The 17,039-nt window shown below is 39.7% G+C and overlaps 1 protein-coding gene across 1 annotated transcript in view; it reads right to left on the bottom strand.

The window, feature by feature from the left end:
• FOXN1 (forkhead box N1) overlaps positions 1 to 17,039 on the bottom strand; it is a 73,858-nt gene that overhangs the window by 21,893 nt on the left and 34,926 nt on the right. Inside the window, exons 2-4 of the mRNA XM_075850851.1 lie at positions 11,098 to 11,246; positions 6,138 to 6,590; positions 2,098 to 2,223 (exon numbers count right to left, since the gene is read on the bottom strand). Of these exons, the coding sequence (XP_075706966.1) occupies positions 2,098 to 2,223; positions 6,138 to 6,590; positions 11,098 to 11,246 (728 nt within the window). The remainder of the gene's footprint in view (positions 1 to 2,097; positions 2,224 to 6,137; positions 6,591 to 11,097; positions 11,247 to 17,039) is intronic.

Raw genomic sequence — 17,039 nt, 5'->3', positions numbered from 1 at the left:
AATGTCCTCATACAATCAATTAAGGTGCCTTCAATAATGCGTACGATTTAACTAATTTCAATCTTATCTTCAGGTATGCTAAAAATGTTGAACTATAGTATAGGTGATAAATGTATTATCGCTGGGCACCCCCATTCCTTCTCATTGCGCGATCGCAGTCAGGAGGATTTTGAATGGAGCGGTGGTCATACAGGTGCGCTGCCGCTCAATTCAATGTCTATAGGGCTGACGGAGACAGCTGAGTATAGCACTCGACTGTTTCCATAATTTCCATAGACTTTTAATGGAGCCGCATCGCTCATCCGAAACCGCCGATCTATTCTAAATCTTCCTCACTGCGATTGTGCAGTAAGGAGGAATGGGAACCCCCTTCTAGAGATCATGGGGCCCCCAGTGATCATACAATTATAACGTAACCTCGTGATAAATGTTTATTGGGGGGAAATCCCTTTAAGGACGCAGCTATTTCGGATCTTGAGGATGCAGCTATATATTTTCATTTTCTTTTCACTGAGTTTCGTGGGCCATAACATTTAAAATTTACGTTGTTGACCATGCGGCATAAAGAACGTGTTACCTTTATTCTATGGGTCATATAATTATGGCGATACCAAATATATATAATTTTCTTTATGTTTTACTACTTTTGCACAATAAGAGCACATTTTAATGGAAATAAAATAGTTTTTATGTCGCCGCATTCCACAAACTTTTTTATTTTTCCATATGTAGCTGATTGAGGCCTTGTTTTTTGCGGGACGAGTCATATTGTTTTAAAACAACCATATTGGGGTACATACAATTAATTGTTGTTTTTGCGCTTTTTTACGCCATTCATTGAGTGCTTTAAATAATGGAAAAAATGGTTTTATTTTATTGTTACTGTGAACACTTTTTTTTCTTGATTAACTTTAATGAACTTTAATTCCTTTTTTAGTCTCATTAGGGAATTCAAAAAGCGGTCTAATGATCGCTTTTCGGGTAAGTTCACACATAGCTTAAATTCTGCAGATTTTTACGGGGCATGATACAGTAGCAGCAGAGTGGATGAGATTTGATCAAATCTCATCCACACGCTGTGTAAATGATAAGCGGAAAAACTGCTCAGAAATTGACCAGCGGTGCGTTTTTGTAATCCACAGCGTGTCAATTGTATTTGCATAATCAGATTTTTTTGTTGTTGTGGGTTTTCCCCATTGAACTCAATTGGCAATTAAAACCCGCAACAAACAGTAGATGTTGCGATTTTTGGGGCGGAAAATTGCAACTCAGGAAAAACAATAAATTATATACTTACCCAGAATTCTGTGCTTCTTCATCCAGGCTAGCCTCCTGCTTTTACGCAGCGTATCTGCCCTGTGCGAGCATACTCTTATAATGCATTGGTATACTCAGTATACCAAGCATTATTGCCTGTCAGTTTGATGCTATTATTATTGCCTTTGTTAGGCTCCTGATTGGCATCGCAACCCATATGCCATATTGTATCGCAGCACATCAATTTGGTTGCAGAGGGAGCCCACTACCTCTGTAGCCACCTAGATGCTGTGAGCGTCATTGACCACGGCAACTAAGGGGTTAAATGGCAGGGATTGGTGGTAACTCGGATCCTGGCCATAGCAGCGGGATATCAGCTGCATATTTCAGCCGGCACCTGCTGCGAATGATGTGGGTACAGCTTCTGTGCCTTTGCCATCCACTGGGCATACCATTACGCCCTATTGCAGTCAATAGATTGCAATTAGAGCATAATGGTATGTCAATCTGTGCGATCGGGTTAAGATCTGCAAATCACTTCATGCAATCACTCGATGCTCCGGCAATTAAACAACCCATCTAGACTTAGGTGCCCCCCCCTGTACCATGTGCCTAGGATTACAATTTAGCAAGGAATCACCACATGTAAACATTTGTCTTTGGATTTTTTTTTCAAGAACAGTCGCAAACGAGCAAAAGTTAAACTAGCAAGATATAGCCGAAACGTACACATTATCAAAGCGTGTGAGGGCACCATAACATGCAAATCCTTATTTTTGTACTTTATTAACATACACAAAGTAAACATAAAAAAATCAGGTGAGTACACATGGGATTTACCTGAGGAAATGTCTGTGGGGCACAATAAATCTGCTGTGTTGGGGATTGAGACCAGTACATCCTTTGCTCTTTTTCTTGCTGACTCATAAGCAAAGATTGTGGCTTCAGCTTCACTTCTGATCCCAGCTACAAAGAGAATGATACATTTATTTTTTTAAATATTTATTCCTATATATATATATATATATATATATATATATATATATATATATATATCTATATATACATATATAAATAAAATCTACATATAGTTTTATGTCATCACAGTCATGAGTGCATTATTATGTAATGACTGCACCAGCAATATGGCTGCCTGTATGGTGCGCTTTATTAGTCCTTTAAAATAGGAGCATGCTATGTACTGTACACAACGCAGGCAGCATTAACAGGTCTAGAAAAAAAAATACAGTGGCCACGGCAGGTTTTGAATACTTATAAGGGCCCATGCACACAGCCTCACCACGAGCACCTACCCTGTACTGCAGCACATGGAGGCGCCGTAAGCTATGCTAGAGTACCTCGGTAATACAACATAGAATGGAGCATGCCACGATTTTTTTCTTGTCGATTCATACAGGATCCATGAGAAAAAAACATGTACAGTATGGGCCCATAGAACACTGTATTATGGACCTCTACCACATAGATCTGTAATACAGCCATGTACATGAAACAGTAAGACATTCAGAAATGGGCTCTAATATTCTTTTACATTCATGATTCATATTAATATTGGGGTTTATCAATCCTCGTAGAAACCTTTAAAATAAGACCTGTTGGATTTAACTCGGAATCAGGGAGCAGAATGCCTGTATACAATGAATTATCTGGATATAATATGGACAAAATTACTGTTATTACTATGATTTATTTTTAACTCCTTCCCGATATTTAACGTAACTGTACGCCATAGCCAGAAATGGAGAGTATGGAGCTCACTCCATACTCAGCGGGTGTGTGCTGTATCATACAGCCGACACTTCACTGCAACAGACACGATCAAAGATAACTCCGATCCTGGACATTCAACCACTTAGATGTTGCGGTATATAGCGACTGCGGCATCTAAGCAGTTAGAAAGAGGGAGTCTCTCCATCATCCTACCGCAACTCCATGGCAGCTTGGATGCCTAATGAAGGAACCCAGGTCTGCCATCTTTCTGCTTCTATTAAGGCCTGGCAGGGCTTAATAGGAACCGGTAAATAGCACAATATACTGAAATACATAGATGTTGCAGTGTAGTGTACCAGTGATTAAATGAATGCTTGTTCGAGTAAAAAACAGTTAAATAAAGTGTTGAATAATGTACGAAAAAAAGCATAAAAATATTCAAAGTTCAAAATGCACTAATTTTCCCCCTAAAGAAATGTAAAACATTAAAGTAAACATAATTGGAATTGCAGCATCCATAAAAGTCTCATCTATTACAATATAACATTATTTATGGTACCAATAAAAACTATGCTCACCTGCAAAAAACAAGCCCTCCATTGATAAGAAAATAAAAAAAAGTTATGGCTCTAAGAATATGGCGACACAAAACAATTTTCTTTAAGGGTATGTTCACATGGCCAAATTTCAGACGTATACGAGGCGTATTTTGCCTCGTTTTACGTCTGGAAATACGTCTCAAATACGTCGGCAAACATCTGCCCATTCATTTGAATGGGTTTGCCGACGTACTGTGCAGACGACCTGTTATTTACGCGTCGTCGTTTGACAGCTGTCAAACGACGACGCGTAAAAATACAGCCTCGTCAAAAGAAGTGCAGGACACTTCTTTGGACGTTTTTGGAGCTGTTTTCTCATAGACTCCAATGAAAACAGCTCCAAAAACGGACGTAAAAAACGCAGCGAAAAATGCGAGTTGGTAAAAAAACGTCTGAAAAGCAGGGTCTGTTTTCCCTTGAAAACAGCTCTGGATTTTCAGACGTTTTTGTTGACTACGTGTGAACATACCCTTAGTGTTTGTTTTTTCTTTGTGAAAGTAGTACATCATAAAAAAGCTATATAAATTTGGTAATCGTATTGACCCGCAGAATATAGTTAACATCTGTTTTTTTCCACTTGGTAAATGTAGCAAAAACGAAACTCAAAAAACGTACGTTTTTTCCAATTCCAATTTTTTTCAGTTTCCCAGTACATTATTTGGTACATTAAATTGTGCCATTAAAAACTAGAACTTGTCCCGCAAAATACAAGCCCTCATACGGCTATGTCAACAGAAAAATGAAAAGGGTAAGGCTTACGGAAGGCGGGGAGGAAGAACTAAAAATGAAAAACCGAAAAATGGCTGCGCCAGCAAAGGGTTAGTGAAGACCTCCAGTTGCTTCCCCAAAATGCATTACAATGCAGCCCCGAGCACTGGCAGTATGACTTTCCAATAGGATGTGACATAAATTGCCCTGTCTTACTGGGACACAGTTTAGCAAACCTCAAACAAGGTATTCCTCACCAACAGGCCATAATTTACATTTCTTTTCAGACGAGATTATGATTTAATGTAAGTGTCTTGTTTTTGTCAGAAAGCCCACTGATGCTATGTAAAACACCGGGGGTTTATTTTTTATACTGTAGAAAAAACTAGAGCATTTCTTTGTATGCATAAATCTAATACTGTACACAGAGATCATGCAGACCAATGGCACATGCAATTAGTACAATCATTATAAAATACGGAAAGGACAGGAAATGGAAATGAACATGCCAGAAAGTGAGGCAATGCAATTCCCAGCAGTGCAGAAGCCCTTCATACTTGCCCCAAAGGGTGCGGAGACAATGACCGGAATTGTCATCTAGCCACCAGCAGAGTCCAAAGCCGGTGATTATAAGGTGCTAAATAGTTTATTTGAAGCCATATTTTGCGAGACCCACCTTGAAAAATAATAAAGATGTACAGAAGAATATCATATTATGTTACGGTGCAAGACAGGACAGGGGTATGAAATCACCAAGTTGCCATATAAAAGTCCTGTAGAAGTAACCCCTATCCAAAAAGCAGAATAATGAATGCTCACATACTGTTGTCAGTAATATATAAAGGCGCAAATTAATCCAGTTTGTGATACAGACATGTATATGTGAATATACATAATGATAATTTGACCTGAATATAACTTATGTAGTCATCAGGGGTAACCATTAAACCCTATAGCAAAACTTGGAAAGTCGCCCCAATTTACCATGACCACCCACAGCAGCAAGTGTGTTCAGAATCTCAAAGTCTACTACAATCTTCAGTCTACCAGAGATCCGCATTCAATTTACCCCCAACTCTCTACATATTAAAAATAAAGGTGGACTCCAGGAGGCCTACTTCACATTGGCAGGAGAAAGATTTGTCTCCAATCTCTCATGGAGGTATTTTAAGAGCAAAAAGGGATAACTTTTATGTAGAGAACCTTTACAGTTCCCTATGATTCAACCACCATGTGCGAAAACACTTAAAAAGGCAAAAATATATGCCTTTGAGACAAACCCTGACTAGAAGCTGTTTCCTACAACAATGAGGAAATTGTAGGTGATCAGCGATTTCCGCTGGGGAATACAGCCGCTGACTATTTTTTACATTGAAGTTAATGGGTGTCTATGTAATAAAGGTCAGTCACGGCAGGAACCGCTCTCTGCTTTATTTAGCACATAGAGGTCTCAAATGGAAGAATGGTCTCTTAGCTTTATATGTCCTAAATGGACATACGGAAAGGGGCTATCCAAAATGGACAACCCCTTAAATAATTTTTTGGGGAATTTCTTATACTATAGTGCCTCAAAGTCCCTAAAGCGTCATATTAACATAATTGGTCCTGCTAAATAATGGAGCACTGCACTTGGAATTTCTAATTCCCTACAGCTTTTCTGGTATTCATCCCAAGGCTATAGGCAGTGGTGGTTCTCAAGGTTAACTAATGAGCAGTTGTATTCACTAGCTAAAAACATCTTTATATTTTTTCCGTGAAGAAGTGTTCAATAGACGTAGACAACTTCTTTAAGTACTTGTACAAAACAACAAAGTCGATGTCTAAACCACATAGTAAGCTTACCATCATCTGTGAACCTTCATCATGGCTGGCGCTGTACTGTATAGAATTGCACCATGCTGTTTCCGCAGCTATATCGGGAATGTGTGTGGCAAATGACTCATTGTCTTCAGGACATGTGGGACCACAGACATTTTCAAAGCTGTCTATTCCATCAATATTTTTGAAAGGTTTTTCCCCAAGAGACAGAGAATGAAGAGTATCCGGAAAAATGTCACTAAATTGCCTCTTGTAAGGATGAAACTGTTTTTTCTCTTTGATGAATTTACCAAAACTGGTTTCTGTGGGGTCGTCACAGCTGTATCTTCTGTATTCGTCTCTTGGCGAAGCTTTTCCTGAATATCTTATAGGAATGTGGTCTTGGGGCGACAAGGAAAGGTCGGGGCTCATGGATGAATCTGAGCTTTTTCTTTCAGTTTGGCTGTCAGAATCATGTGTGTTTCCGCCATAACTGTCCTAAAAGGGCCGAGAAACAATATTATTGAAACAAAGTTGAATGACTAATGCTGGCATGTGAACTCCCGATACTCTGCATAAGAAGGATGTCTTGGATGTCTACTGACAATACTTCTTACTGTCCTACATAACAATTCAGTTTATCTGAAGTATATCCACAAGATCCATATTTTACTGTCCATCCACATTGCCATGAATAGTGGAGACTAGATTTGGTGGACAGTGATATTGGATCATGTGAATATACTGTATTATTGACCATGATAAACTTCCAAGGAATACCATCAGATGAATTGTTAAAGTAGAAGCCCACTGCTAACACAGAGGTTCCAGGAGGCCCACAACTTTATATGAGGTATCTGTAATATATGAAACAATGTTACCTCATTACACTGTCAACAATAACTTAAGTTAATTTTGGCCTGTTGATTGAGAATATGCTAATGATAATTCTAAATTTTTTATGCTTACAAGATACAGAACATGTAATTCTCAGTTTATTCTATTGGAAAGTACCTTCTGGTCAAAACAGTCTACATAAACATGAGTAGTCGTATGAAATATATCAACTATTCTGTTTAGAATTGGAGAAACTCTAGAGGTTTAAACATGGTGGTCCTTCTCCTTGGCGTGTAGGCAAGGACAATTTGCTGTCACCACTTCACATAAACCTTGGACTAAAGAAAAATTAAAGGCTATGTAAACCTTTGATAGGGATTTTTTTTTAATAAACAGGTCAATCAGAACATTATAATTAGTTTTTATTAAAAATTCATTTTACTTTTTGAGATACAGTTGCTCTGTATTCTCTATACACAGCAGCTGTATCGTTCTCTAAATCCTGCTCCCATCAGGTCCGCGGGACTGACAGGTTCAGTGTCAGCGGGTCCTGCATGACACACAGGATCCACCTGTAATCTATCACAGCTAAGTGAACCCGTCAAATCCGCGGGGCTGACGGATTCAGGTCATAGCAAACGATACAGCTGCTCTGTATAGAGAATACAGAGCGGCTGTATCTCAAAAAGTAAAATGATTTTTTTTTTAAAAAAGAATTATAAATGTACACCAATCACACTGATTGACCTGTTTAATAGAAAAAAAAAATGCCTATAAAAGGTGTACATAGCCTTTAAATGTAGACTATGAAGGCTTAAAATGTCTTCAAGAAACATTCAGCATATTAGGAATGTCAAGATCAAAGAAGGCATCTTCATTGTTTCCCAAACATGAGTGATGAAGAACAATCTGTCGAATGGAGAAAGTGGCCTGTTTTGTCTTTAAACATATTGTAGGTAACTTTAAATTAGACCCAATCATTGTGGCTTATTGATATATAGAATACCATATGGCTCTCAAGATGCACTTCCTGCACTTCAATCTGGACATCCTCTGTTGGGGTCCTTTTTACACTGCTCCATTAGGGCCATGAAAATAAGCGCGATCGACAAGACAGGTCGTCAATTGGCGCTTATTTTACCCTAGGAGCAATGTTCGGTTATGTATGGTGACGAGCGATCATTACTACAATCGTTCATCCCAATACATTTCCAGCATGTTTGGCAGCACATCTCAATGATTACACAGGGAGATGTGGTGCTGACTAGCAAACATTTTATTGGCCGCCTAAGCGAGCAGATCAGCCGATGAATGAGCATTTTTTAAAAAAAATTAAAAATACAGAATTAACCAAGAGATGTTTTGGCCATTTTGACCATAAAGTATAAGGAAATCTGGGGGAATTCTAGGATAACACAAATAAATGCGAGCAAACGATAAATACACCTGATCAATATCTGCTGATCATGTACTGCAAGCGTTATAATTATGTACATAGTCTTTATGTCATTTGATGCCTGAGCCAAATATCCCGCTTACAACAATATATCCGTAAGAATGGCAGAATATTAAGAATATCTGATTTGTATATATATATATATATATATATATATATATATATATATATATATATATATATATTTCATATATACAATGGGGTAGTATACCAATTTGCTATAATTTGTAGAAACTAATCTATAACTGTCCATTATACAAAAAAATTACTAGTTGGTTGATATGATTTATTGTACGCTAGTAGATTCGCTCCACATTATTATTACCATTAGAAAGATTATTGGGTATATAACTTTGTTTGAACTTATTGCACTTTTATTTGTAAATTGCTATGTAAGTGCTTATATTATGTACCCCAGAGCACTGCTGCATTCCTTACATTGTAATCTGAGTTGCCTTATCTTGTATCAAGATCCAGATACTAAATGACAGTTATGTTATTATATCTCTGGGGTCATTATAAGATCATACTGGAAGTATATAGCTGATTCATCCTAACTCACCTGCAAAATAAAACCCAAACATATTCCTGGATATATGGGTCGCCTTTCAGCCAACAGGTGCCTAAGGCAATGTATGTACTTTAACCTTGAAATCTCTAAAAATATGCATTCCAGTTTATGAGAACAGTCCTACATTTAATAATATTCCCTGCCTAATTTAGGTATTCCGGCTAGGCTTGTGCTGTGCCTTTTGCAGATGTGTTTTATACAGATTATACACATGAACCAGGGAAATTAATTCACCTAATCTGGCCATACAGATTACAATCTAATGTATAAGGAGACAATTTGACTTTTCCATGATGTCTCTTCTAGGGTAAAAGGGGTGGAACAGATTTGATTAGAACTCGTTCCATCTTTTGTTTACCTGGCACCAGACGTGTACATACCAAGGGTGTATGTACCATAGAGGTACCATATAGAGCCCATTGAGAAGGGGGGGCCATCCCTAGTTGTTCTCATCCGGCTTGCTATTGGCTGGTGAGAACCTGTGCAGGACTCTATTCTCTAGAGAAAATGTATCATAAGCAAACACGGAATTGGAAAATTGGCTGAAGGTTTATGGAAAGGGTGTGGAGGGGAAACAAATGCCAGGGCCTTCTGTCCTGGGTGGCAAATCCTGGCACCATAATGAGGGGTCCATTTTCTGTTTTACAGTGTGGCCCACTCTCTTCTTTGCCTAACACTGTATCTGGCACATGGGCAGGACAAGCTCTGTCGTTGCGCAAGGAGGCGGTTTAAGAATAGTCCCTAAAGTTCAGCATCATAATTGTTGGATTGACATCATCCCTTTAATTGTCCCCTGTTGCACCTCTCCTCACCAATCCATAGCGTTCTAATTTATACTGGAAAATACTGAGTGGCAAAATAATGTAAAGGTAGAATTATTTCCCACCTTCTCAATTGCACCTTAAGTGACTGCCTACCCTGCCTAAGCTTCGTCCCACCCCTGATCTGGTAATTGAATGTCTCCCTGAAACAACATATCGAACATACTGAACCTGCATGTATATTGGGGAGCCAGTGAACATACTGACCCGACGTTCATGGTCAGCAGTTCTACTTATTGTCTTTAAGGGGCACATACTTATTATATAGCAAAGTGCACCGTAACTTTACATTATATTTAAACTGTGTGATATAAATGGAAATGTATCAACTTGCCCGGAATACTATATTGGTAACGCTGTATTTAGGACAGCTTGTATCTGCAGTAAGCAGCGACTGATGCAAGGATAGAGGATTTGAATTTCCTGTAGCCACACAGATTATTTATTATTCATGCAGTTTTTTTAATGTTCCTGTATTGTTTATGACTGTATAGAACAACTACTATTATATGGGACCCCCATTAACAATGTTAACCAAGGTAAACTTCCAGGATGGCACAGCAGGTGGATGGTACTTTTCAAAAATACTGGAGCTTCAAATGTGGTTTCCGTATATTATTGAATGTTACAATAAGCCCAGAAATATTTGTGTATGTACACTTTCTTCTTGCTGCCATAGGTTAGCTAATAATACCTTTGGGATTTCCCTAGAGGTGAAACCTGTATAGCCAATAGTACTTTTGTCCTGTGACAAAAAAAAATCCAATTGCATGTAAAAATTGGTGCTTTCCAAACCATTTTCCCAACCTTTGCCTCATACTTACCAAATGAATGTGTATTATGGAGGAATATTATGACTAATTGATGACTAATTGAGACTTATAATACACTGCAGCACTCCAAAAATATCCAAAAACTTTTATTCATCTTCAATGCCCTCAATGTGAGGGTGAAACGTTGCACCTAGATGTGAGTGCTGCTTCCTCGTCCATTTCTTGTGTTGATCCCGGGGAGATGTCACTCCTCATGACGCTCTGCACCCGCCTCAATGCGCTTCGGTCACTGTGCTGCTCAAGTTACTTGTTTATATATATATATATATATATATATATATATATATATATATATATATATATATATATATATATCATGAGGGGACAACAGCAGTTTGAGTTCTGATAAAGCCTCAGACTCCCATTAGACTATGCGCTAAGCTGGAAGCAATGATCGTAGACTAAAAAAAAAGCATCCAATATATATGGTAGCTAAGAATTACCCAAATATAATATTTTTCTTTAGCCACAACTGATTTCTACTTACCATGGGTAGACAAGATGTCAATGAATTTGTGTGATCCTGTATAGCCTCATCTGTTTGGTTAGTGGGAGAACACTCACTGTCTAGAGATCCTGAAGTAAAAGTCATGCTTGGCTGATCTTGCATTATTAAATTCTGATTGGATAGAAAACCTGTTAGGAGAACAAGAGGATAATTTTTAAAAACAATATATCATTAATATTCAGCAGCATTCCTAAAAGCATGGATACCATATGTGGTATTCAGAATGTTCATAATATTTATTTCTGTTACTTATATAGAGCAAACATATTCTGCACTGCTACTTACTGTCCCATTGGAGCTCACAATCTAAGTTCCCTATTGGTATATTTTTGCAGTAAGGGAGGAAACCAGGGTACCCAGAGGTAACCCATGCCAACACAGGGAGAACTTACAAACTCCATGCAGACATTGTACTTGGTTGGATTTGAACCCAGGACCCCACAGTGTTGCAAGACAATAGTGCTAACCACTGAGCCACCATACAAAGAATGTAAAAATAATTGCCTAATTTGCAATGATGCATCCCCTATATCTACAATATGTATCTGAATCTATAGTGCCTTGCAAAACTTTGCAACCCCCACTTGGTGATTTTACTGTTTTGTTGCATCACAACGCATTTACATTTTATTTAATGGACCTGACAAAATAGTCCAAACTGTTACAGTGAATATAAAAAAATACCTTGTTTAATTAAAAACAAAAAAACAAAAACTAAAAACTGAAAACTTGTGACTGCATATGTATTTCCCCCGTTCGCTATGAAACCTCTAAATAAGGTCTAGTCAAACCAAATAACTTCAGAAATCACATAATTAGTTAAATAATTCACAAGGGAGAAAAGAAAACCTTGACCGCACATCCACTTTCTATACTTGATCTATTGCAGTGTTTACTAAGAACATGAGGTTCTTAGTAAACATTTTGATCAAACTGTATATACCCATTTGCCACTTCAAAGCGACGTCTTTCAAGTGGGTCCCTACACTACCAAGTATAGTATCCCATGGCAACCAATGCCGCTGCAACACAACTCAAACCTGACAAGAGAAGGCCACCCACCAAAACTCACATGGGGGGCATTGTTTAGAGATTCAACAAAGACCAACAATAACACTGAAGGAGCTCCAAAGATCCACAGTGGAGATGGAAGTATCTGTCCATAGGACCACCATAAACCGTATACACCACAGAGTGGGGATTTATGGAAGAGTGGCCAGCAAAAAGCCATTGCTTAAACGGTAACTAAATGTTCAACAAACTTCTAACATGTGATTGGCGCCAGACGTAGCGTTTCCCATAATGGCCAAAAAGTCTTAGTCTCATCTGACCAGAAAATGTTCCTCCATGTGTTTGGTGAATTCAAAATGTGTTTTCTTATGTCTTTCTTTAACCCCTTAACGACCGCCCACCGTCTTTTGACGTCAGGCGGTGCATGTACTCAGTCTACAGCGACGCCTTTTGGCGTCGCTGTAGATGAGTGGGTTTAACGGCACCCTGGTGACATCTGCACTAAAAACCGGCTGTAAGTAACAGGTCCGGTTCTTAGTGCAGCCATCAGGACCTGCCGATTTCGTCGTAACAGCACGTGACCACTGTGACAGCCAATCACAGCGGTCACATGCTGTTACTGCGTACAGAGCCGCCGGGAGTGTCTAAATGACAGCTCCTGCTCTAAGAACGAGCTGTTGCTAGCAGCTCTGTTCTTAGAGCAGTGATCAGGAGCCAATAGTATTGGTTCCTGATCTTTTGTGATCACTATGAGATCCAATGATAGTGATCACTACTGTAAAATAAAAGTAAAAACATGTATCTGTTTCTCCTCACTGTTCTAGCTGTGGAGAGAAACAGATACAAGTGTGTCAGTGTCCCCCACACAAAATCACTTGTCCCTTACACAGTTTATTTAAAAAAAATAATATTTTTTTCAGTATTTTATAGTATATAGTATATACATATATATATAAATATAAATATATTTACTGTATATACTAAAAATCGTACTATAAACTACTTTCTTTTTAGGGTACGCTGTTAGACGGCGTGTACGCTGTTAGGCCTCATGCACACGACCGTAGCCGTGTGCACGGCCGTGATTTTCGGGTCGGCCGGCTGCGGACTGTCAGCCGCAGGCCGCCCGCAAATCGCGGGACATGCACATGGCCGCCACCATTGTTTTCAATGAGCCCGGACCGCAGAACAGGGCCGTAATAAGACATGCCCGTTCTTTCTGCGTTCCGGGCTCCCGGGCCGTGCAAGGACCGCAAAAACTACGGTCGTGTGCATGGCCCCATAGAAAAGAATGGGGCCGCAATTCTCCCGTGGATTTTCGGGGCAATTGCGGCCGCAAAAACACGTTCGTGTGCATGGGGCCTTAGACGGCGTAGGGTGCTGTCCTGGGCTTGGGTTTACGGTTTGTGTTAGGCGTAGGGTTTAGGTTTAGGTTTGAAAAAAAAAAAAACTAAAAAAAAACAATAAAAAAAAAAAAAAGTTTCATTCTTTTAGTGTCCTTAGTTGATTAGGCTTCATGCACACGACCGTGCTCGTAATTACGCTTTTGCGAGCCGTGCTGTCATTATAAAGTATAGCAGCACGGCCCGTAAAATAGAACATGTTCTATTTTTTTAACGGCACGGGCACCTTCCCGTGAGAAAACGGGAAGGTACCCGTGGGTAACAGAAGTCTATGAGCCCGTTATTGCAGGTCGTAATTACGACCCGCAATAACGGGTGTTTTTACGGTCGTGTACATGAGGCCTTAGTTGATAAAAAAAAAAATTTAAACCGCTAGTTCCATTTATTATTTGCGGTTTAGACTGTAATATCATTATGGCTGCCAGAAGATACAGCGTTGAGGAAGCCTATCAGATGCTATGCTCAGATACGGATTCTGCATCTGAAGTTGAGCTTTTAGGGTATGTGCACACGTAGTGACCAAAAACGTCTGAAAATACGGAGCTGTTTTCAAGGGAAAACAGACCCTGATTTTCAGACGTTTTTTGAGCAACTCACGGTTTTCGCGGCGTTTTCGCTGCGTTTTCGCTGCGTTTTTTACGTCCGTTTTTGGAGCTGTTTTCATTGGAGTCTATGAGAAAACGGCTCCAAAAACGTCCAAAGAAGTGTCCTGCACTTCTTTTTACGAGGCTGTATTTTTACGCGTCGTCGTTTGACAGCTGTCAAACGACGACGTGTAAATTACAGGTTGTCTGCACAGTACGTCGGCAAACCCATTCAAATGAATGGGCAGATGTTTGCCGACGTATTGTAGCCCTATTTTCAGACGTAAAACGAGGCATAATATGCCTCGTTTACGTCTGAAAATAGGTCGTGTGAACCCAGCCTTACTTGAAAGCGACAGCGAAAGTGTCGCTTCAAGGGATTCTATGGACATGAGACCCAGCACCAGTGATATGGGAGACGCCGCAGTTGCCACAACGTCCGTTCAAAGTGCAGCCCCTGAAATTGCACAACCCCACCAAACCGATTTAGTGTGGGAACCCACGAGTTTATTTTCTCCCACCATAAATGACTTTATTGCTACTCCTGGCATAAGTCCCAATGTCAGTAATTTTTCACCACTAAATTATTTTAATATTTTTATTACGGACCAAGTTTTGGAACATTTTGTGCAGGAAACAAATTTGTATGCCAGGCAGTACATTGCCAATAAGCCTTCGTCACCTAATGCCAGGTTGTGGAATCCCACAAATTTCAAAGGGCGTCTCTCATTCCGTCAATTCATACCCTCAAAAAGTGCAAAATACGGGGTAAAGATCTACAAGTTATGTGAAAGCACTACTGGCTACACATGTGCATTTAAGATCTACGAGGGTAAAGACAGTGAATTTAATCCACCAGGCTGCCCTCCAAATATTGGTACCACTGGTAAGATTGTGTGGGATTTAATTGGCCCTTTCCTACACAAGGGGTATCATGTATACACGGACAGTTTTTATACCAGTGTGCCATTGTTTAGCGCCCTTCATTGTGCCAACACCGGAGCCTGTGGCACAATACGCAGGAATCGCAAAGGTTTCCCACGTCAACTTGTGGATAAAAAACTACGAAAGGGGGAGTCATGCGCTTTTCAAATTGAGAAGATGCTGGCTTTAAAATTTCGTGACCGCAAGGACGTCTACATGATCAGCACTGTCCATTCAAGTGCAACAGCAACTATTAGAGAACGTGGGGCCTCTGCAGATAGACAAAAGCCTGTGTGTGTCATCGGCTATAACAAATTCAAGTTGCGATGCAGAACGCATTTGTCCTGTACAAAAAATCAGCGGGCAGGGCGACATTCTTTGAATTTCAGGAGAAAGTGATTGAAGATCTCCTATTTCAATCTGCAGACCAGAAAGTAGTCCATGAGTCAGAGGATGTACACCGACTTGTTGAAAAACATTTTTTACACCCCATCCCTTCAACATCTAACCAAAAATACCCTAAAAAACGGTGTCGGGTCGGCAGCAAACGAGGACAGCGAAGTGAGTCACGATACTATTGTTCCGCTTGTCCTTCCAACCCCGGTCTATGCATAAGTCCCTGTTTTGTCCTTATCAATACACTATGGGCTTTATTACAGTTTTGTTCGGGTTTTTGGTGGACCTCTTACACCCGACAATACTTCTAGAAATAGCGACATTAATTTGGGGAGTAGTGGTCCTTTACTGTATCTATACATACGGTGTGGGACACTGCCCCTTTATATATTCTACAGGTGATTGGTTGTTTTGTGCACATGGCGGTTCCTACCTTGCCGGGCAGGGGCTTGTTATGGTGTACCGCGTCACTTGGCACATTCGTCCCTTATATAGGGATTGATGGAGCTAAAGAGACGTTGTATGACCAGTCACTTTGAATAATAAAGTCATTACAGCCCTACAAATTTTCTTTCATCCTGTGAACATGCTCTAGTTTTCCACATAGCTGGATACATTCTTCCTCCTTTTTTTGGGGGATATATTGCCTTTTTCCGCCAACAGTTTAATACATTTTCCCACTCTAACTTACTATATATCAGAGCGGGTTGATATACATAATGTCTATGGACTGACATGATTTCAGGACAGCTGCTTTTTTAGCACGACATAGTCATAGGGTGTAGAAACTGTTAGGGACATCTATTTCTCAATCTAGAAAAGTAGAATCCTCCCATTTTCAAAGCAAAATGTGTGTCCTGAAAGCCTCCGGGTGCTCCCTTCCTTTTGGGTCCTGCCGTGTGTCCAGGAAACACATTAGGGCCACAATGGGGATATTTTTGAACACAGGAGAAACAGGGCGATACATTTTCTGGTGCATTTCCTTATTCTCATGTCCTCTGTACAAGAAATCTGACCTTAAAATGACACATTTGTGAAAAAAAGTGAAATAAAATTTTCTTTCCACCTGCTTTGCATTAATTCCTGTGAAAACTGTGAAGTCAAAATACTTAGTACACACCTAGATGAATACCTTAAGCGGTCTAGTTTTCAAAATGGGGTCATTTATGGGGAGTTTCTATCTTTTTGGCAGCTCAGTGCCTCTATAAATGTGTAATGGGACCTGAAACATTTTCAAGCAAAATGTGTGTCCTGAAAGTCTTCGGGCGCTACCTCCCTTTCGGGCCCTGCCGTGTGTCCAGGCAAGGCATTAGGGTCACAATGGGGGCATTTTTGAAAACGGGAGAAACAGGGTGATAGATTTTGGGGGGTGCTTCTTCATTTTCATGGTCGCTTTACAAAGAAATCGGTCTTCAAAGTGATACTTTTATATAAAAAGTTTTTTTTTTTTTTATTTCACCTGCTATGCATTCAATTTAGCAAAAAACTGTGGGGTCAAAATACTCACTACAGCCCTAGATAAATACCTTAAGGGGTCTAGTTTTCTAAATGGGGTCGTTTATGGGGAGTTTATATCATTCTGGTAGTTCAAAACCTCTCCAAA

The sequence above is a fragment of the Rhinoderma darwinii genome, chromosome 2, assembly GCF_050947455.1.
Source record: "Rhinoderma darwinii isolate aRhiDar2 chromosome 2, aRhiDar2.hap1, whole genome shotgun sequence".
NCBI lineage: Eukaryota > Metazoa > Chordata > Amphibia > Anura > Rhinodermatidae > Rhinoderma > Rhinoderma darwinii.
This window is presented reverse-complemented; position numbering and strand designations above follow the sequence as displayed.